This window comes from Halichoeres trimaculatus, unplaced genomic scaffold, assembly GCF_033239565.1.
Source record: "Halichoeres trimaculatus isolate MK-OKI-2021-1 unplaced genomic scaffold, fHalTri1.1 fHalTri1_scaffold_10, whole genome shotgun sequence".
NCBI lineage: Eukaryota > Metazoa > Chordata > Actinopteri > Labriformes > Labridae > Halichoeres > Halichoeres trimaculatus.
In genome coordinates, this window is record NW_027437187.1 from 13485480 (window position 1) to 13507466 (window position 21987).

The 21987-nt window shown below is 39.1% G+C and overlaps 2 protein-coding genes across 2 annotated transcripts; both read left to right on the plus strand.

Annotated features, from left to right (window-relative positions):
- The first annotated feature begins 581 nt into the window (after positions 1-581).
- Positions 582-2164, plus strand: exosc6 (exosome component 6). The gene is made up of 2 exons (XM_074678036.1): positions 582-947; positions 1462-2164. The coding sequence occupies exons 1-2, from the start codon at positions 670-672 to the stop codon at positions 2006-2008; spliced, it is 825 nt and encodes a 274-aa protein (XP_074534137.1). The 5' UTR covers positions 582-669; the 3' UTR covers positions 2009-2164.
- Positions 2165-8659: 6495 nt separating this feature from the next.
- Positions 8660-20130, plus strand: tgm2l (transglutaminase 2, like). The gene is made up of 15 exons (XM_074677818.1): positions 8660-8774; positions 10553-10723; positions 12568-12798; positions 13028-13146; positions 13517-13645; positions 15286-15463; positions 15708-15849; positions 15957-16060; positions 16338-16480; positions 16578-16677; positions 16796-16941; positions 18020-18149; positions 18267-18427; positions 18601-18737; positions 19236-20130. Exons 1-15 carry the CDS (start codon positions 8759-8761, stop codon positions 19408-19410), a joined length of 2082 nt encoding a protein of 693 aa, XP_074533919.1. The 5' UTR covers positions 8660-8758; the 3' UTR covers positions 19411-20130.
- The last annotated feature ends 1857 nt before the right edge of the window (positions 20131-21987 follow it).

Genomic DNA, 21987 nt, shown 5'->3' on the forward strand with positions numbered 1-21987 from the left:
AGCCCACTGTCAATCTTAGACGAGCCCGCCACGCGAGTGGTTCGAACTATACCGGCATGGCTGATGCAATGTAAACGGCACAGGTGTTAGTGAATTCATTTGCTTTTCTTGGTATAGAAAAGTTGAATGATTTGCAAGGCGTTACCTAAGTATGCTTAAGTTTTTTTGTGACCTGAATTTTCAGTTTCAGTTTCAAATCTCTTTTTTTTATAGCTCATTATCGTGTGACATACTGTGGCACGAAATGACTGACCTATTTATGAGTTGGAAAGGCGTGTAAAAGAATACTTCTGAGTCATTTAAAATGTTGGCAGTATAACGTGGAACAAAATTATTATTGTTATTATTATTATTATTATTATTATTATTATTATTATTATTATTATTATTATTATTATTATTATGGGAAACAAGAAAGAAAGAAATTAGGTCTGCGAGTTGCCACAAAGACTATAAAACCACTCGAAATTCAAGTTTTTATTCTCTTAATTTTTCGTTGTTGATTTTTTTTCTAAATAAAGGGGCTTAAAATCACACACTGTCCTTTATGTTTGCTGATGTAATATTTATGAGTTAGCGGAATCAACTTTCTGTGTGCTTTGTTTCTGGGGAACACATTTAGTGCTGCACTTGTTCACATGCTGCGTGTTTATTTCCTTTCGTTGCACCATGCCGACTGACACTAAACGTGTTCGGGGCCCAGAGGTTTCTCAAAGTCCGTCACTTTTTCTTTGTAAACCGCCAGCGGTTCCCCCGTCACATGGACCTAGAGCGGACGGTCGGCACCGGGATCAGGTGGATGTGCGGCCCGTGTTCGTCCGCTGCGGGTTAGTGAGCCAGGCTAAAGGGTCCGCGTATATCGAGGCAGGAAACACCAAGCTGATGAGCTGCGTTTACGGTCCTAGAGAAACTGAACGCAAAGACGAGACGGATATGAAATGTGGAAGGTACTAAACACTCCAAATTATTAAAAATGTTTTAATTTGAAAGGTCCTACATTTGACTGTGTACTGGATACTGTGCTAAATAAAATTTTGTATGAGTCAGATTCTTGCAAAGCAGAGTTTCACATACATGCAGTCTGCTCTGGTGTTTTTTTGTGGCTAAACAAGACAGAAACAGGAATAAAAGAGCTATAGATTTATACACAGCAGTATTCCTGACTTTAATCATCTAAAATAAAATAGAAATGGAAGAAGACGGTACCATACAAAACATACAAAGGGCTGGACAGTGCAGAAGTGAAAACTCAAAAATGAATATTCTTATTTGATATATGCATATTGATCACTGTAAACTCAACTGTTGATTTTATTATTTATTTTATGATATATGTCATTGAAAGATTTTGATAGTCTTTTCCAGTCAACCACTATACTAATTATTGTTGAAATATATAGTGGTCTCTTTTTTCACTGCAATTACTGCTCAGACCATGAAAATGTCTGTTGTGATCTACAGGTTGACTACTGATATGCGTTTTGCTCCATTTTCCTGCCCGGAGAGGGGCTCCTGGATTCAAGGGAGCCAAGACAAGGACCTCTCTCTCATGCTGCATGAGAGTTTGCAGCCAGCAGTGTGCCTCCATAAATATCCCCGCTCACAGATTGAGGTCAACGTGATGGTCCTTGAGAACAGCGGCTCAGTTCTGGCTCATGCGGTCACATGTGCCTCTCTAGCTCTTGCAGATGCAGGGATTGAAATGTATGATCTGGTGCTAGGTTGTTCTATTCGTCAGGATGGCGCCTCTTATGTGGTGGACCCCTCTTACATGGAGGAGAACAGCTGGAGCTCAGACAGCCATGAGAACCAGGGTGGTCTGACAGTCGCTTTTCTCCCCAGCTTGAACCAGATTTCTGGGCTGCAGTCAGATGGAGAAATGACTGAAGAGACTCTTACAGCAGGAGTTCGAACCTGCATAGAGGGATGCTACAAACTGTATCCTGTCATCCAACAAGCTTTGACCAAAGCTGTGCGCAGGGCTGCACCCCCACCATCAGAGAGCTGAATAATTCTGACTTGTAACTACTTCGGTTATTATACCTTCTCCTCTTCAGACTTTCTGCTCTTTACCTTGACAATACAACCTTGTTTCCCTTTGTTTTATAATTTTTCTATAAAATAAAAAATTATATTAACTGTACTGTCTGGAGTAATTTGTCCACGCATCCGGGCTATGGGGTTTGAATTTCAGCAGTGTAACTAAATGCACAGGTAGAAAGGTCTTGTAAATTGTTCCTATTTGTACCTCCAGGTTGCTGCCCACAAACTGCCAATTAAAAGTCTGTCTAAAGATGAGTTTTGTCAAGAAAAGTGATGCTCTTTCATTTGCTGTGCTGCAGGTCTGTGGTGATGTCAGTTTTAAACCTGTGTTATCTGGTTAACAATGATAATACAGCCTCTCACACCACGTTATTGTGTTGGGTCAAACTTTAACTCCATTGTGTTGCCCTGCAATAATTCATAAAGGACACTGTGCATAAGATTCAGTTTATCGTATCAAAACTGGAGAGGCTGTGCACACCTTTGTGTCCTGAAAAGGCAGGGCGCAGGGCGTAGCTTTTTGGCAAAACAACATGTTGTCAAGCACGACTACATATGTCTGAAAGTGGGTTTGAGAAATGCTTAAAAGCAACTTTGGATTTGTAAAACCTTGGATGGCCCCAACTCAGGAAAATTCAGAGTAAGCAATTAAAAAAAAAGATATAGTGACATTCACTTAAAACAGTCAAAATAGTGGCAGAAGAGAACTGGTTAAATGTTGAATTAATACACACAAAGTAATTTGAGATAACATGGGCAAGTGACAAATTTGGTCCCTAGGTGGCAGCAGGGGAATATCCAAAAGGGTTCAACCAGAGCTCTCACCATCATGAAATCTAAAGTACATTTAATGGAACAGAAAAATATTTTTAGGAGAATTTTTTAAGGTAATAATACAACTTTGAATATTTTAAGGATGCATTATGAGTTTTTTATTATCACGTACCATTCAGTGAAAGTGGCAACAACTCAAACAATGGAGTCTTTTAAGTTTATACTTCCAGCTATTCACAGTAAAACAGTGATTTGATAATTGTTGCTGGCCATCCCAACTGTTTTTAAATTTCCATCATCAGGTTTTGAGGGTTTTCCCCAGCCTATTTTATACATGTTCAGTTCATAGAGCAGTCTACAAACAAACACACAGTGACAGGGACTTCTAAATAACATTTTATCAAAAGCAGGACTCTTCTGACAAAAGTGATAGGGTTTTTCAGGGTCATTTTATGCAACTCTGTCCTTTCATGTAAAAAAAAAAAAAAAAAAAAAAAGTAAAATCTTTGATAATCTGTTTGGATTTTACAAAAAAAAAACATATTACAGTATAAAGAGGTCTGTGGTTGGCAGTCGTCACTTAATGTTTCTCCTTTTCTGAAATCTAAACAATAGCTTATAATTTCCTCATTTGAAAAGTAAAATAAAAAATACTAACTTCTAATTTAATGGATGTAAATGTTTGTTTCCCATACTAAAAGACGTTCTGGTCATGACGTTTTAGTTTGGGGAAAATCCTTGTGAAATAGTGTCTGGCAGTAGCATTAATGATGACAAGTTTCATTCTGTTGAAAGTCGGTGAACTTTTGATTGACTTAAGCAATAGAAACTCTCAACATGTACATCACTAACTACTGCACATAAAAATTAAGACACCAAATATGGAAAAGTGTAGGAAACACATGACAGCCTGACCTGGGTCACTGAACTCAGGTTTTCCAAAGAAGAACAACATCTTATCTGTAGTAATCTTTCTCTGGATTTTCTTAGGAAAACTCATTCCAATTTTATTTTGTTTGTTCATCTTGAGACAGTTTACACAAATATACACCCTGATATGAGAGATGTGACCAACCCTAGATGGCATCATGGACTTTGACCCACACATGCAAAGTGGACAGTGAGTTGGTGCTAACACCCAGTACAATACCTACATGTTCTGCTCAGAGAATTGACAACAAAACACCAACAGTAGCTGAACTTTTCCTTTTAGGCCACTCTTTTGCTTCCTCGCCCTCTCCTTCTTTGAGGCTCAGAAGGCTGGATACCTCTGAAAAGGTACACAAAATCTCTAGTAGAATATCTGCAGCTAATCGAGAATCAATAGTAGTTCATAAATAGTTTTATGTTGCTTAGCAGGTCAGAAACCTTATCGAAGAACTGTAACAACTTATTCAAGAACTGCTACTAAAACCAGACAGGAGAGTGTGGAGGCTTCATCCTGCAAGGGTGTACAAAGAAAGGAAGGGTCAGAGAAAAACACTACACAGTCAAAAGGAAAAGGGAAATGCAAAACAACAAAAAAAAATAAAACTGAATAAAGAAAATTCAAAGAAAACAGAGAAATATCTCTTCTTCATCCTCTGAGTGTTTTAGAAACTATTAATGGCCCCTAAAAGGAGCCCCAGTCCCCCCTTAGGAGTATGTTTACCTCTATGAATTCTCCCTGACAATCTATCATTCCTGCTTGGGCTTAAACAGGGGCATGAAATGACTGGAGATCATCAGCTGGAAAAACTTTTACTCCCAATGCCCAGGTGGGTAACGCCCCTGTTGACTCATGACAGGTTTCTCACAACGCAAATGTACAAACTGGTATCGAAAAGTCTGATACAAATAAACTGATTAATAATACATGTAGGAAATGCATAACTGAGTTTGTGGTTGAGAAGTCCTTATCTCTGTTGATGTAAGGCAGCTAGAAATATGTCAATGACACGCAACCAAATGTGTCATATGGTTTAAATCTATGTGTACACCCAAGTCTCCTTGAAACACTCAGGCCCACATCGAGGCTTGTCCGTGTGTCACTCTGTTAACACTCTGGTGTGATGGGGAGGCTGAGGTCAGTGAAAGACCTCTATTTTCCCCGAAACATGACTGTTCTGACATTCCTCAGCTTAGTTTCACACTGATAAAAACCCAGTGTCCCTTCAGTCAAGCAGAAGCATCCTCGACCGGATGTATGTTTACCCTGCAAAAAAAGTTCTCTTCTGTTCAGTGTCACAATCTGGTCTGCTGTCGTTGTATCACAGAAAAAGTTTATTTGCAAACAGAGCAAAAATGAAAAACCAAAAGTTTGAGGGTGATCGTACTGCAAAGTCTTTATTCTGTGAAAAGATGGTACTATAGATATTTTAGGATGGTGAAAATAATCCAGATGACATCATCCAGGAATCTTGGGTTTGGCTTGTTTACTGGTGAAGATGTGGGAAATGCTTTAAGCTTTTTGGAGCTTGAAATAAAAGTAACACACAGACATCCGTGATGGTTACAAACTAAGTCAGCTGCCTCACCAACAGGGTCTTGTGTAATGTATGGCTGCAATGGCAGTGTAAGTGTGAATAAATAAAACTCCTGCTGTGTCAGTGTGCGTCACCAATACAGCACAGGAGTGATTCACAGTCTCTTCATGTGTGGCATGTGTTTTATTGTTGCTTGTGTTTGCCATACGTTTATTCCTCCAACGGGATTCTGTGACACGGACAATACTGCTACTATCACCAACTATCTGTTTGCTGAAGTATGAAGCACTACGCCATAGTCACACTGACGGCTTTAGACAGTTTAAACACCTGCGTTCAGGACACCTACATGTTATGAACTGAACTGGACCTTAAAGGATAAAATTACATTTTGGAGACATTTCACTGATTTCGAATCCAATCTCTTTAGGAGGAGTTTTCTGTGTATGTGTATGAGTGTGTGCATATAGTTGCTCTGTTAAATCACATGCTACAACAGAGGTTTACAGAAAATGAAGCCCTATTCTGATCACAGATTTTAGATATGCACTAAAAACACAGGAAGTTGCTCTGTGTGCATCTTGGCACAACTGCATAAGGCTGTTCTTCCAGAAGAACTGCAGGGATACAGCTGAGTTGATGATTTCCACTTAAGCTTTTATTACACACTGACTAATCCAGGAATAAGAGTACAAAGGACGTTACAACTGAGGACATGATTCAGTGATTTACCGACTGGGTGTTCATTTGTATGGGTACTGAATTAGGTACTTCTATAGGTACCAACTGAAATCTGTCGAAAGTACCAGGTATCGATCCACGTAAAACCAAGAGATACCATGTTTAGGGACCTAAATGCATCCTTGTGACTGTGAGGGAGTGGAAGAGTAGCTGATTTTCCATGCTAGAAATGAACACTGCATTGCAAGGTTAGATATTGAAGAATAAATGTGTTAAATTAAATTTTTTTAATATTTCATTATTAAACAAATTGACATTTTTTACCACATAAACACAAAAATGTACCAAAACTTGGTACCGTTGAGTACCGGTACCAATTGCCAGGTACCGGGCATTGGTACCGTACTGTTTCAAATGTGAAAGGTACCCATCCCTAATAGCCGCACCACATCCCTAAACAATAGTTTGATATTTCTCTTGTTAGAAACAGAACTTTATAACCTCTGCCATGGAGGTTATGTTTTTGGGAGAGTTGTGAACAACATAACTCAAAAAGTAACAAACCGATCTTTGGGAAATCTTCAGGAAATGTTCAAAATGGGATAAGGAAGAAGTGATTAAATTTTGGAGGTGATCAGCATTACCGTCTGGACCCAGGATTATTTTTTAAATGATTCTTTATCATTGTTAGATAGGGCTGTTTTCACCATGTGTATATAACTCCATGATAAATGGTCGAATTGCTTTGAAAAACAATATAAGACAAGGTCACCATAATTTCTGCCTGACGTAAAAGTACGATCCAGATCCTGGCAATCCCAGTACATATTTCATATTCTGGATACTAAGATCTGGATTATGAAATATGTACTGGGTCATCATAATTTCAACACTGGCAGGTAACAAATTATTGTACAAACCTGCAACTAACACCAAATTGTAGCAGACAGTCTGTTGAAAGGGAGTATAACATTAAAGTAGGACTAAAGTGTTGGTGACAATCACAATATGCTTGGTTTAGGTCTGCGCTCTCTGAGTGATTTTCTATTTTTAATCTGATATCTGGACAGTGTTGCAGTGGGCTGTTACTTTATTACCATTTGAGTGCACATTTCCCCTCTGTAAGAACTTAAAATAGTGACTTTAATTCAAGATAGGAAGAGTTAAACGTTGTCACTCTGTTGTGCTACCTTTAAGGGTTAAACCAAAAACAAACAAAAAAATCACAGGGCTATAAGATTTTATTGGGTGCTTTCATGTTGGTTGGGAAAGTATTAAAAGTGGTGATATAAATGTTATTCATCTTAAGTGCAAACCTACTTCCTGCCACCTCAGCAGTGCTTCAGTTGGGCTGCCTGATCAAAAGAGTCTGCTTGCTCACTAAGCACTGACTGGTTTAATCACAGTGCCTTATCTCCATGTCCAGCACAAACAGGAAAACAATAGAATCCATGTTTTTTCTCTACACCTTAAACGTCTGAGAACAAGAATCACAGAGATGTGAGTCTCCAACATGTGCTAAGATAAATGGTACATCTGGTTCTTTGAGGTGTCTCAGTTCATGTAGTGAAAATGATAAATCACAGAAGAGTTATTTGTGTTGAAATACTCAACACAAACACCAGCTCCCGATTGTACTGTTAAGGCTGCTGGCTTTTAAGGATTTCCTGACAGGCCATCTGAAATTATAGTGATTGTATACTTCCGTTTGTTTTTAACCTCTTGAAGATTTCCCTCATGGAGTCTTTCCCCTCTCTCAGAGCATTCACCACCAGCTCCTGGACCAGCTGGCTTTCTCTGATTCTGCATTTGCTTTTGGGTCCTCTATATATATATATATATATATATATATATATATATATATATATATATATATATATATATATATATATATATATATATATATATATATAAACTGAATGCTATATATATAAACTGAATGCTTTAAGTTCATTCAAAGTTTGTTTTTAAGTTGTTAAAAAGTTCAGCCCTTTTTTCCTGACAGAAAAATATCTGTAGGAAAGAAAGATAAGATAAGATATAATTGATAGAGAAATGAGCTGTTTAGATGATAATTCTTAAACACTCAAACTTTCAAGTGGTGAAGTCTGTTCCCCTCTCTGATGTGCTTTATCCATTCCTCAGAATCAGAAATGCTTTTTTAACCCCAGAGAGGAAATTTGGCAAGCTGAGATGAAAAACAGGCTTTCATCTTTGATGAAACAATTGAGAAATAATGGGCAAACAGTTGGAATTTTGCCAATGTTCATATTTCCAGAGTAATGGATTTGGAACACTGTAAATGCGTTTCTTTGTCAATAGCCTGATAAGTAAAGATATGACTGGATGTTAACTCCTCTGCTGGTTGCGCAGCCTTCAGCGTCACTCACAGCCAAATACAACAGCATCCACCCGTCAACATATAAGGCAACAAAGACCCCAGTGTCTCAGAGAAGATGAAAAACTCAGTTTAAACTATCAGTCACACACACACACACACACACACACACACACACACACACACACACACACACACACACACACACACACACACACACACACACCTCAGAGGGCTTCAGGATTTTGGGAAGTGATGTCAGGGGTCACCGAGGGAGGGGAGGTGGAGTCAGTAAGTGAGCGGGTGTCTTGGGCTGAGTGTGTCTCAGAGGAAAGGGAGGGTCACACTCCTGCAGTATAAATGCTGATGGATACTGAGCTACGAACATAGAGTGCCGAGACACCTGAAGACGCACACAGCAACATCTGATCAGGTTTCTACAGAAGGAAGAGCTGCCATGGCCAATAATAAGGGTAAGTGAATGATCTGTCTGTATTTCACCTCTTTATGAAATCAGCTTCTCTTGCTGACTCTCTCTTTACTCCTATCATAGTGATATGTGAAATATGTGCTGATCTGGACTCTTCACTAGGGTGTGATATGACCCATCCTAATCCCAATGTAGAACAGAGATTAGAGTAGTGAGAAGCAGGTTCATGTATGAATCTGGTCATATACTCAACTACAGAGGAGCAACAGTAGGACTTCAGTCAACTTCTTTGGTCCAGTTTCATTAACACCAGTCACATAGATGTGCACCAATTAAGAGAAGTTTACTGACAGCACCTGCCACACTGTGTCAGACTGATACATTTTTCCAAGCAGAATCACTAATAATAATAATAATAATAATAATAATAATAATAATAATAATAATAATAATAATAATAATAAAAATGATAATAATAATAATAATAATTATAATAATAATAAAAATAATAATGATAATAATAATAATAATAATTATAATAATAATAATACTTTTAATTGTAGAGCACCGGACCAAAACCAGGTAACAAATTGCTGTAATTGGGCAGAAAAATAAAAACAGAACAAGACAAGTAATAACACAAAAGCAAGATCGAGAAATCAAACATTAACACAGCATTGTACAGTTAACAAGGAAGCAAGCAAGTGTATTTTTACAGCTGTGGATCGATTGAATACGATCGAATTGAATACGGTGGACTGTCACTGATAGAAATCCTTGGATGTCCTGTTGCTTCACTGTCTGGTAAAATTTGTGAGAGGATTCTTTAATTTTTAATCCATAACGATCATAGTTATAACCATTCTAAATTTATATAAATTTAAATTTTGAATCCTGCACTTTGCAAAAAAGAAATCACTTCAAATCATGTTTTGCAGCCCTGATTACATGGGCCACCTTTTTGTGAGGATTTGCACTGAAGTGAATGTTTGTTTGTTTTTACACCAAGGCTACAGTAAAATGATGCTGTTTTAGCCTAAATGTGCTATTTCATTGATTCAAGACACAAATACATGCCTTCGGTGACTTCATCCATGATCAGAGTGTCAGCCTACCTGGCTGCTTTAGCCGAAAATTCTGCAATCAGCTCAAGATTGAACAGAACTTATTTATTATAGAGTCCATGGTTTTAGCCCAAACCAAGAAGGGAGACCACATAGCACCTGTTCTCACACCAGATCCTGGTTGCCAGTATGATTTAGAGTAAAGATCTTGTACTAAAGTCCAATCATGGCCTCTTTTTTTAACTGCATGTCTGAACTTTTGGTCAGCAATACACTATAAGTTAAGTCCTGTTGCTTAGTCTGTGCTTATTTTCAAGATTTTTTTTTTTAATTTCAAAACTTATTTTGACTTTATTCTGTAAAAACTTGCTTTATATTTTTGCTGTTTTTTATTCCTCGAAAGCCATTTGAAACAGGAGGTTAGAAAGGTGCTCTATGATTAAAGGTCATTGAAGTGACACAGTTTTGACAATTCTTCATCCCTTCTTTTTGTAACTTGTACCAAACTGAAATCTTTTAAACTTTTTATTACCTTGATGTTTCATTTTAAAAACAGGCTTAAAGTGCCGGTATTTTGTCAAGGTTTTAAGCTACTCCTTGAAAATGTTTGAACTATTGCTCAAGTTCCAATGGTGACCAGTAACCAAACTTGCCAAAACTCCAAATAAACTCTTCAATGAATCACTTCAACATTATTCAGCTTCCTAAGTTCTTGTCATATTGCTGGTTAAAGTTTGTCTGTGTTGGATTCTGTCAGGATTAATCACTGATGTGGATTTAAGAAGTCGTGAGAACAACTCATTTCACCGAACCAGAGAGATCGATCGGGATCGCCTGATCGTCCGCAGGGGTCAACCTTTCTCCATCACCCTGCAGTGCTCCGACTCTCTGACCCCAAAACACCACCTGGAGCTCGTCCTGCATCTCGGTGAGTCCAGCACGACATGGAAGACAGGTTGAAGAAAGGAGATGTCACTGTGATATTTGATTATTACATAATGTAAACCATGAGATTTTGTGAGCTACTGCTGGTAAAGACAGCCATATTCACAATGCTCAGATGTCTAATTCAGTATAAATTTTAAGTGCTTGAAAAAATTGTTGACTGGTAATGAAAAAAAAAAAAAACTTTCAAGAGACGCTATAATCACAGTAACAGAGTGGCTGGGAAGCACAACCACATTCTGCTTACATTAGCAAACATAACGCTCGCTAGTACACTTTGACCAGTTATTTGTTCCTTTCTTTGTAATGGATATAAAGCTGAATGTAAATATAGATTTGTCACCCTAACCCTTCCAATGCACTTTACAATACTTTCCTCAGCCATGCTTCCAGTCCTGTTTTGCATGGAGCACGCTACCTTATATCTAATGGGATAAGGTGGCAAGATTTAACATTAGCTTAAGTTTAAAGTTTCCCTTCTAGATATATCCGCGATTGTAAACCACACTTAAAAATGAGATTATCAGCGCCATTGTAGGTTATTTCAAAATGATACTTTGTAGCTTCTTCTTAGCTTCCCGATCAGGTCGAGCAAGACTGGATTGATTTACGGCACATCTACATCTCTATGGCAACACCACGCCATCTGATGAAGTTTAGAAGTGAAGCTAGAGATATTATTTTTCTCTGTTTGAAAACGATTACGTGGGTTAATTTTGTAGTAATGGTGGGCACAGGGGCCTAACTATCAGACAGAAAAAGGACAGAAGAGCAGAAGAAAGCTAAACGGGAGAGTGACACAATCCTAGCTTAAGGTCAAAACAAGGGCTAAACTGTTTGTGATAACAAACTTGACCAGGATTCATTACCATTACACATTTCACATTAGTCTCAGCGCTACGTATGGACGGCCTCTGAACTACTGTATGAACTGACAGTTAGCTTGTTGTCATGTAAGCCTAGGGATACATCGTGGCACCAGGCTGCTAGTGGTGCTACATACAACCGGCCACTGAGGTACGGTACAAACTTACAATGTTTGCTTGTTGTCACGTTTCAAACTATCGCGCTATGTAACCGTACTGATAAATACCTTACCTCGGTGCGTTGTATCTGGTAAAAAGTTGTCTTGAACAAAGAAAATTTGTTCCTAAACAAACACGCCTGTTGAAACGTCCCATCTTTATGGCTGTGTGCCAGACTTCAGGCCAGCATCTTTAAGGACGCGGTCACACTGGCCAATCGTGCCGTGCCTAAGCACGCTTCAGCTGGAAAGCACGTTTGGAAAGGCCAGTGTGACCGCAACTCTGCTGTGCTTGAGCACGATTCGCTTCCGTGCTTCGGCACGCTTCGAAGAGGTGGGCTTCGGCACAGTTTACTTCATGCACGAGCACAAGCACGCGGACAGCACGTGCGATCCATTACGTATAATCACCGCGAGCACATCTCCCGACAATCATTTTAAGCAAAGCGGGGGTGTTAGAGGGCTTTGTCGGGCGAAAACGACTTATTTTAAGTCCAAAAGTCTAAAGTTGAAGCTTTGCTCTCTGTGTCTCATTGTGCTGACTCTGATGAGATCGCGCTTCATGTAAACAGATGCTTCACGATGACGTAGGCGGGCCGTGCGCGTGTGTGATACCCGCTAAATTCTGGTTCATGTAGGGGTAGTGTGACCGCTGGCTGTACTCTACAGCCTTGAAAGAAATCTGATACTCTTGATGTGATGTTTGTGTGATGCTGTCGCAGAGACAGAAGAAAAAATTAGATGATGGTATAAAACTGAAAATACATTCACAAATTGTGAACAACTGTTTTATGTTTCTGTAGGTAAGAGAGACGAGGTGGTGATTAAGGTTCAAAGAGGGCATGGGGCCAAAGACAAGTGGTGGTTTAACCAACAGGGAGCGCAGGATGAGATGCTCCTGACCCTGCACAGTCCTGCTGATGCTATCATTGGCCAGTACAACCTGGCTGTGTTGGTGATGTCTGAGGATGGACACATTTTGGAGAAGATCGAAAAAATCACGTTTCATCTGCTCTTTAACCCATGGTGCAAAGGTGAGCAACGTTAATTTCTACCTGCCCTCTTCAAAAGGTCCCACGTGTCACTGCAGTTTGTTATTTTATCATGTTATTTTGCCACTCAGTGTCACAATCTGGTATGATTCTCAGTCCAGTCGCTCGGTTTAAACATGAAACAAGGCATGTTTAATGCCGTTGTCTCACTGAAGCTTTATGTCCTCGAGGTGGCCAATTTATTCATATTATATCATTGTGTGTATACCAGATGATGTGGTGTATCTCCCGGATGAGAGTCAGCTCCAGGAGTATGTGATGAATGAGGACGGGGTCATATTCATGGGGACCTGGAATCTCATCAACAGTATTCCTTGGAATTACGGACAGGTATCTTTGGACACACTCACCCTTTACACATTGTGTCTGTGAGTTAAACATGTCTGTGTCCGTCAGGTCAGTAGGTGGCCTGTGTGAATTGTCACAGCAGTGTGACAGCAGAGACTCAGAGCTCCAGCTGGATCAGAAATTCTTGTTTGTTGGATGGGGGAAGCTTCTGGACGGAGGTGTCAGAATGTAACTAAACCACACAAACAAGGGCCTGTCCCTTCACAGCTCACTGGGAGGACAGAGGAAGACAAACTGGGGTTGATATCACAGACTGTCACTGACACACAGAAAAACCAGGAGTAACACAAATACAATCAATTAAAAGATTTTCATTTCTTTGTTCTCTTTTCTTTTCTTTTCTATCTCTCAGTTTGAAGATCTTGTGATGGACATCTGTTTTGAAGTCTTGGACAACTCAAAGGAAGCCCTGAAAAACTCAGAGATGGACATAAAGCGGAGATCTGACCCTGTCTATGTCAGCAGAATGATCACCGCAATGGTAATGAACCTCTTCTACTCTCTGCTAGAATAAAATCCAAACAGTTGAAGAAGTAATAACATTTGTGTTGACTGCAGCAACGAATGTGACGCTTAGTGATCCAACAAACATACAGCTCACAAGAGCTCACATTTAGTGTGGTTAACACCTGGGCCCACCTGTTTGAAAGAAGTGTGATCAGAGTGGGGCTATCAGGCTGGATTAAATCATGAGAATAATAGTTCAGAGGAAAAGCTTTGATGAAGTAAGGAGGGAATGACAGAGTATTAAAAATCTGAGAAGTCACTGACCCGAGAGGGCCAAACCTGTGACTGTATTGTCAGATTTCTTTTTGTGATTGGAGTGTAAGCATGCATGCTGTTTTTCTCTCTAGATGGTGGTTCACATGACTGTCAGGTGGTCAGTGTCAGCCAATCAGCTTACAGTGAAGCAGCTGATTGAAAGACAGTTTATTTTTTTGCTTTTTGTTAAATTTCAGAATACAAAATAGTTAAATCATACGAACACATGATGCTTTAAACAAAAAAACAAACAAGAGAAAGTAAATTATTTATTCTATACACTACTAAAAGAACAAGCACCCTGAAAACTTCTCATTACAGTTATGTGAGTAAATGTGTTAATAACTTTCCACTCCTGCAGATGAGTTTGGATTTGTTTTACTGAGCGTAAATCAACACTTTGCTCTACAATACCATTTGTGAAATATAAACGTTATGTAAATCAGATATTGTTAAACTGGTGGATAAGCCAGCCATATGATTTAAAGGTCCCATATTCTGCTCCTTTTCTGCAGTTTAACATGGATCATTGATGTCTTCATGAAATGGTAGTAATATGTTTTGGTCCAAAAAGCCAATAAATCAAACACAGTAGTATTGTTTCCAGGCTCTCATAGCCCCTCTGTTCAGAACGCTCTGATTTAGTGGGCGTGGCCTTCATATGTAAATGAGCCACCGCTGATACCGTCCCGCTCTTCAGCATCACTGAGAGTGGCGCCACAAGCTCCGAGTGCACAATGTTTAGAAAACATTACAGTAACATTACAGGCTAAAACAACAGGCTAACCGCAGCTAAAGTTAGCATCCTGAAGCTAACACAGAGACAGGGGGGACACTGAGGAAAAGCTCTTACATCTGCTCCACAGCACACAGCATTTAAAATACTCACATTTCCAGGGTCCCAGGTTTGTTGGTGGATGGTTGGTAATGCTCCTGGATTCAGGACCAGTCTATTCGCTAGCATCCGAGGTTTGTTTGCGGGGAGAGGAGTGGGCGGGCAGGAGGTTTGGGGGTATCTGCCCCTGTGGACCAATAAGGTCAGACTTGCTCCTGATTGGTCAAAAAAGGGAATCGCTGACGTTGGCAAACCCCGGAAATTCCAAACAGTTTGTTTTGGGTCATGATTTTATATTCACAAGCACTACTAAATACAGGTTTTGTCATAAAATGTCACATTTTGTGGGCTGGGAGGAAAGCCAAAGACCCACAAATATCACTGAACTTAATAAAGTGATTTTTGCACAATATGGGACCTTTGAGCACATGTAGTCAGTGAGATACATCCAAGGTTCACACTCTTAAATCACACTTGATGCAGTGACTCACAGACTTCTCCACATACCTTCTCCACCTGTCCAGGTGAACTCCAACGGTGACAGGGGTGTGCTAATGGGTCGTTGGGAGGAGCCCTACACTGGAGGAATGGCCCCCTACCGATGGACGGGCAGTGTGCCAATCCTCACGCAGTGGAGCAGAGCTGGAGCGAGGGCAGTGAAATACGGACAGTGCTGGGTGTTTGCTGCGGTCGCCTGCACAGGTGAGGCTCTCACAGATTTTATAACAGTGTGTTATTTGGTCTGATCTCCTTAAACTTTACTATTACCTCACGTTGTTTCGAGAAATGGTTCAGCCACAGCCAACAGCAGCCTAATTTAGCTTAGATTAAAAAATGGTGGTCCAGTATCAGCAAGTCAAAACCCTATATTTTCCAAAAGAGAAGATGTAGGAAGGAGAAAAAGGAAAAAAACTGTTCTTTTTATGTGATGTTTGTTTCTTTGCAGTGCTGCGCTGTTTAGGAATCCCAACACGTCACATCACAAATTTTGATTCAGCTCATGACGTGGATGGAAATCTCTCTGTGGACTTCCTGCTCAATGAAAGACTGGAGAGGTTTGACAGAAGAGACAAAGGGGACAGTAGCTGGTAGGAACACACACACACAAACACACATATGCACAAACAAATAGAGAATATTAAAGTCATAAAACTAGGTTATTTATCTTTTCTTCACTGGATTTTTGTTTGTTTAGGAATTTTCACTGTTGGGTCGAGTCCTGGATGAGAAGAGACGATCTACCAAAAGGAAACGATGGCTGGCAGGTTTTAGATCCCACCCCTCAGGAGCTGAGTGATGGTACTTTTTTATTTTTAACATAATCTCTGTTATCTACCTTACTCCTATTTTGATGCTTTCCTGTCTTTTAAAAGCTCTTCACCTGAAATAAATTAGCAAATCCCACCTCTTGATTGTTTTCTATCCTCCTGGGTGTCTTTCACTTGTGACATGTTCGAATTTGAAACTGGCATTTTCTCTTGGCTTAGCAACTTAACAGCAGTATTTCTTTAAAAAAATTCAGAGATGTGAAATAAACATAAAATAAAATCTACTTTTCCCCCTTTTTGTCCCTTAGGTGAGTTTTGCTGTGGTCCATGTCCAGTGACAGCCATCAAGGAGGGAAATCTTGGGGTAAAATATGATGCTCCGTTTATTTTCGCTGAGGTTAACGCTGACATCATCCACTGGATCATCAAACCAAATGGCCAAAAGCAGAAGGTAAAGGTTTGTTTTTTCTTCTTTTGATTGAATGTTTTTTTATTTTCCAACTAAAAGAAAAATCAGATGACATTTATGATTACTATTATCATTACAGATCAGAGTGGACAAGGGGAGTGTGGGGAAGAACATCAGCACCAAAAGTACTTTTGGTGACTTCAGAGATGACATCACACTGCACTACAAATATCCTGAGGGTGAGTTTAAAGTGTCTGTGATGCTAAATTATCTTTAGCTGTTTAACTTGAGTGATATTTGCTGAAAGCTGTGTGTGTGCTTAGTCTTAGCTGTGATATACCTCCATTGTGTTCACAGGCTCCAAAAAGGAGAGGGAGGTGTATGAAAAAGCGGGGCGCCGGGTTACGGAGCCAACCAATGAGGTGGCAGCACCATCACAACTGCAGCTGTCAATCAAGAGCGCCAAACCTGTGTTTGGGACAGACTTCGATGTGATTGTCGAGGTATGCAGTGCTGAGACAGCTGTCCCCATGAAATTTAATCTTAACTCTAGATCCCCACCACAATAATCTCATTACCTTTTCTTTTACCAAGGTTTATTAGTGACTTCAAAACTATTCCTCAGGCTTCAGCCAAGCTCAAATAAGAGACATTGTTTATGATTGAAAAGCTCTGAAGAAACAGACTTGTTCTAAGTTGACTCAGAGTCTGAAAAGTTCATCTCAGATTCAGCTTCAGGATTTCCTCAAGTTCCCCTTTTTGTTATGCCTCCCAAGTCTGTGACCTTTGAGGTGCTGGGACAATCAGTTCACTTTATGTTTTCAGGAAGTTGCAGGGTTTTCCCCCTTTTTCTCTCCCTGCAGAGCGTCTCTAAGCATTTCTGCAGGAGTCTTTGATGTGCATGTCTATAGTGTCTATAGTGTCTAACATTCCCATCAGCAGAAAGATCCCAGGCTTCCAACAACTGAAAATAATTAAATAAGCCATATTACTGCTATCCTAACCTTGTGTTTGAAGTGACTGAGCCTTGCTTAGAATAAATACTATTGTGTGAGCTCGGACATGAAAACGTGACAGATCAGTTAAACTGGATAAGTCGCTGCAAATTACTAATCATCCTTTTCATCCAATGTCAAACTGAAATATGAAAGGATTAAAGTACATCATCTTTGTTTGACACATTTAAAACAATCTCAGCTAGGTTCATCTAAATATATACACATGTAAAGGTTTAACATGAAAACATCAAATAATAACTTATGTATATATCTAATTAAAGAACTTTGTGCTGTACAAAAAGAAGTTGTTTTGCAAAGTTTGATGTGACAAACTTTGCTAGGACTTGACTCTGTTGCAGCATCTTCTTCTATTTAAATACATATTGATAACATGTCATAATTGTCTATTCTTGAAATGTTTAGGCACTTAGTAGATTTGGATTTAATGTGTGTTGATTTGGTTCAAGAAGTCAAAATCATTTCTAAAGTAATTGAGAAAAAGGAGAATTTAAAAAAACCTCTCACAGTTATCACTTCAGGTGGCTCATACACTGATCTGGTCATTGATTTCTGGTGTGTGCAGGTGAGGAATGAAGGAGCCAGAGAGGCCCATGCTCAGCTGACCATGCTGGCCACGGCTGTAACTTACAATTCTCTCCATCGAGGCGAGTGCCAGAGACAATCAACCAATGTGACAGTACCACCTTACAAAGGTTAGATTCTCAAATAAACCCAAAAACACACACAGCTCATTGTTATCCACACATGTTCTCATATTACAGCTTGTGTACCTATCATTAGTGCTTCATCATCTGTCTATTTGTGTCCAGTTCACAGGGAAGTGCTGCGTCTGCATTATGAAGAATATGGCAGGTGTGTATCTGAGCATCACCTGATCAGGTTGAAGGCTCTCTTAGAGACATCAGGGGAGAACGAGCCCATCATGGCGATGGCCAACATCCCACTGAGCACGCCTGAAGTCCTCGTACAGGTAGGGGCATACTGAACACACCCGTACTGTAACCATGAATTAGTTTTTATCAGGAGTGACAAACACTGGATTGAAGATGCTGGATCCAAAACTGGCCTACTTTCAGTTTGATCTAGGAATTAAAAAAATGTTCTTATAGAGAGCTGTGTGATTGTGGCTCTATCTTTCTGCAGGTACCAGGGAAAGCTTTTGTTTGGGAACCAGTGACAGCCTACATGTCCTTCACCAATCCTCTACCAGTCTCTCTGAGAGGCGGTGTGTTCACTGTGGAGGGGGCCGGCTTACTGTCAAACAAAGAGATCTACGTTAAGTAAGTGCTGAGTCAGCAGAGGCAGGCACAGTTCATCAAAAACTGTAATGCAGTTATTCTCTGATCTATTTACAATGAAAACTGCAATGACATGGAGCATAATCATCAGAAGCTTAAAGGGAATAAAAATACTGATTATAAACAGCCAAGTTGGAATACATGTATGTACATGTATCTATCTATCTATCTATCTATCTATCTATCTATCTATCTATCTATCTATCTATCTATCTATCTATCTATCTATCTATCTATCTATTATTATTATTATTATTATTATTATTATTATTATTATTATTTTATTATAATTTAAATTATGCTATTTTATAGATGTTTTGTTGGCAAGGGGATAATGAATACTTTTTTTTGCCAGGAACTTTCCAGTGTTATAATTTTAGGTGCACATCTGTATGTATTGCAAATGTTCCTTCAAAATTTAACTATCCTCAAAACTTACCTTTTTTCCTATTTTTTCTGTCTCTTTTAAAACTTTTTCAGAGGGGATATATCTCCAGGACAGAAGGTGTCGGTGAAGCTCGCCTTCTCGCCTGTGCGGACCGGTGTGAGAAAGCTCCTTGTTGAGTTTGACTCTGACAGACTGAAGGACGTAAGGGGAGTTGCCACTGTTGTTGTTCGCAAGAAATTCACTCCTGGATTCAGTGGATTTCGTTAAGAAGCTTCTGGCACACTGAAAGTGACGGTGGTGAGATTATGAGGCATTCCCTGAATGTGAGAAGAGAAGCTGCTCTGTCTCAGCACTAATGTGCACAACAGACAATACAAGATAGAGACAGAACTACTGAAGAAACAGCTGATTAACACAAAAAATCAATTTAACAAAAAAATATAAGCAGCTACCAGGTATAACAGCACAGTACTAACAATTTAAAGAAAATAGTTTCCCTTAATCAGGACATTACAGAAGCAGATTAGGATTTTAATGACCTTAAAGGTGCTATTTGACAGACTTGATAAAGGTTGCTGCCTCTTCATTTCAGACATAGAAACAGTTTGTTTTTCCTCATTCTTAATACTCCTCTTCCAACCAGTAACCTTCTGTATCCTCTCTTCCCTGCCTCTCTGAATAAGATCATTATGTGATCTGAAATACTTTCAGGAGCAGGACCACACCTCAACCTCACCTCTTTTAGCACTCATATACATTCAGACCCCTCCTCCCCTTATGGCCTCACATTTTTCACCCCTCCCACCCACAATAATACTTCTTCTTCTTCTTTCCTCTAATATGAAGTCAAAAATTAATGATGTAACTGATGAAAGTTAAAAAAACTGCTCTGTGATTATTGTGTACATGAAAATGAGTACACATATTCTTTTATGTATTTAATTTTCTTTGTATACTTCTGCACTGTAAGATTGTTGTAATATAAAATTCGACCACCACTTCTTCACATTGTATCATTTTATGCATTTGTATAATAATTTCACAGTGATGCTAATGAGGCAATAAACATCTTTGAAATATAATTCTTGGTCTTACATGTTTAAATACTGATGTTTATGCTGGATTGACTAATGGGAGTGTTATATGATCTGATACTGGCAGAAAAAGAAAATTAAGAGTCTTTCAGTGTCAAGTTCCTAAAATATGGAGCTTTCAAGGATCATTGAGAAGATTCGTGTACTTCAACTTTTAGCTGCTAAGAAAGTGAATCAGATGTCACTGATACAGCATTTTTGAGTTTATTTCTCCTATTTCTCTTTTCCTCCAATAAGAGATGGACGGCTGAGAGTCTGACAGATTTGACTGTTTTCTTTTCAAAGAAGGCAGAGCAAAAGTCCTCCAGCTCACCAGTATGAAGGTTTTCAGTGGAAACATTATTTATGTAGTTCGGTGGAAATTGAGAAGAAAATCTGGGACACATTTTGACAGCCTCTGACCTTTAACCCTGATGTTGCCGTTCATTTTTTAAAAACATGAACCAATAATATACAGGCCCTTTGTATGTCTGCATGAGCACCACTGAAACCTCCCTGAGCGATTTCATATCATCCATATCTCAGAAAAAAGTTTACTGTTGCTTGTGACCCTTTCCCTCCATCATCTCCTTCTCTTTTCAAATGTCTTCTGGTCTGCTTGCAAGTCTAGTTTCCCGTCAGCTGCTTGGCAACGAGGGTTTGGTTCCTCTTTATCTGACCTATCTGACCAAATAAGCTGGTTTGTCTTGGCTTTTTACTAGCTTTGATTTCCCCCTCCACCATAAAACTGCATGCTTGTCGTGTTGTTTTACTTCTGGGTAGACAATGCCTGTTCATAATTGTGTCTCACCTCCACCTCACCCTGACAAGTACATACATATACATACTGTAAATACACCAGTGCAGTGAAAAAAGGCTGACAACAGGGGCCTGAGGTGTAGACTCTGGACCAGAGGAGCTGTGTTGGGCCAGGCCCTTGTTTGTGTGGTTTGGTTGCATTTTAACACCTCAGTCCAGAAGTTTTCTCCATCAAGCAAATAAGATTTACTGATCCAGAGGAAGCTCAGGGTCTCTGCTGTCACACTGCTATGATAATTTACACAGATCACCCATTGACCTAACACAACAGAGATAGAATTTATGTGTACCCTAGGTAGATGACTCACCTGCTTTCTGTGAGGGATTAGGTATAGTGAACAGTATGGCAAACCGTTCTAACATTAAAAAGCTAAGCTTGACTATTGGAAATTAACATTGTAGATATCAACAATGTATTTCTGACTAGTTCTTATTACATTTTGGATAGTCTGAATTTTATTTCAAGATATCTGTAATTAATTTAATTACAGACATCTCAAATTTCAAATATCTGTGATCAAATTTATTCGAGATATCTATAATTTGATTAGATATCTACAATTACATTATGACTATCCCTAATTCTTATTTTAGATGTCTACATTTCCATTTTGACTGTTCAAAATTCTATTTACAGATATCTACGATTCATTTGCCAAGTCGAAATTAAATTTGGATATCCAAAAAAAGAAACTGTCTTGAAATGAAATATCTTGAAATGAAGTGAATTAAAGTTATCTGTAATTCTAATTTTGTCTAGTCAAAATGTTTTTCGAGAAATCAAATAGTCAAGTTTAGCTCTTATGAGAGTAATAGATATCTACAATTCATTTGCAGATATCTGCATTCACATTTTGGATATCCAAAATGACGTAGTACATATCTTGGATGAGAAACCCCTTACACATGAATGGGGAAAAGTGATGTATTTTGCCCGTCAAAATGACGTAGA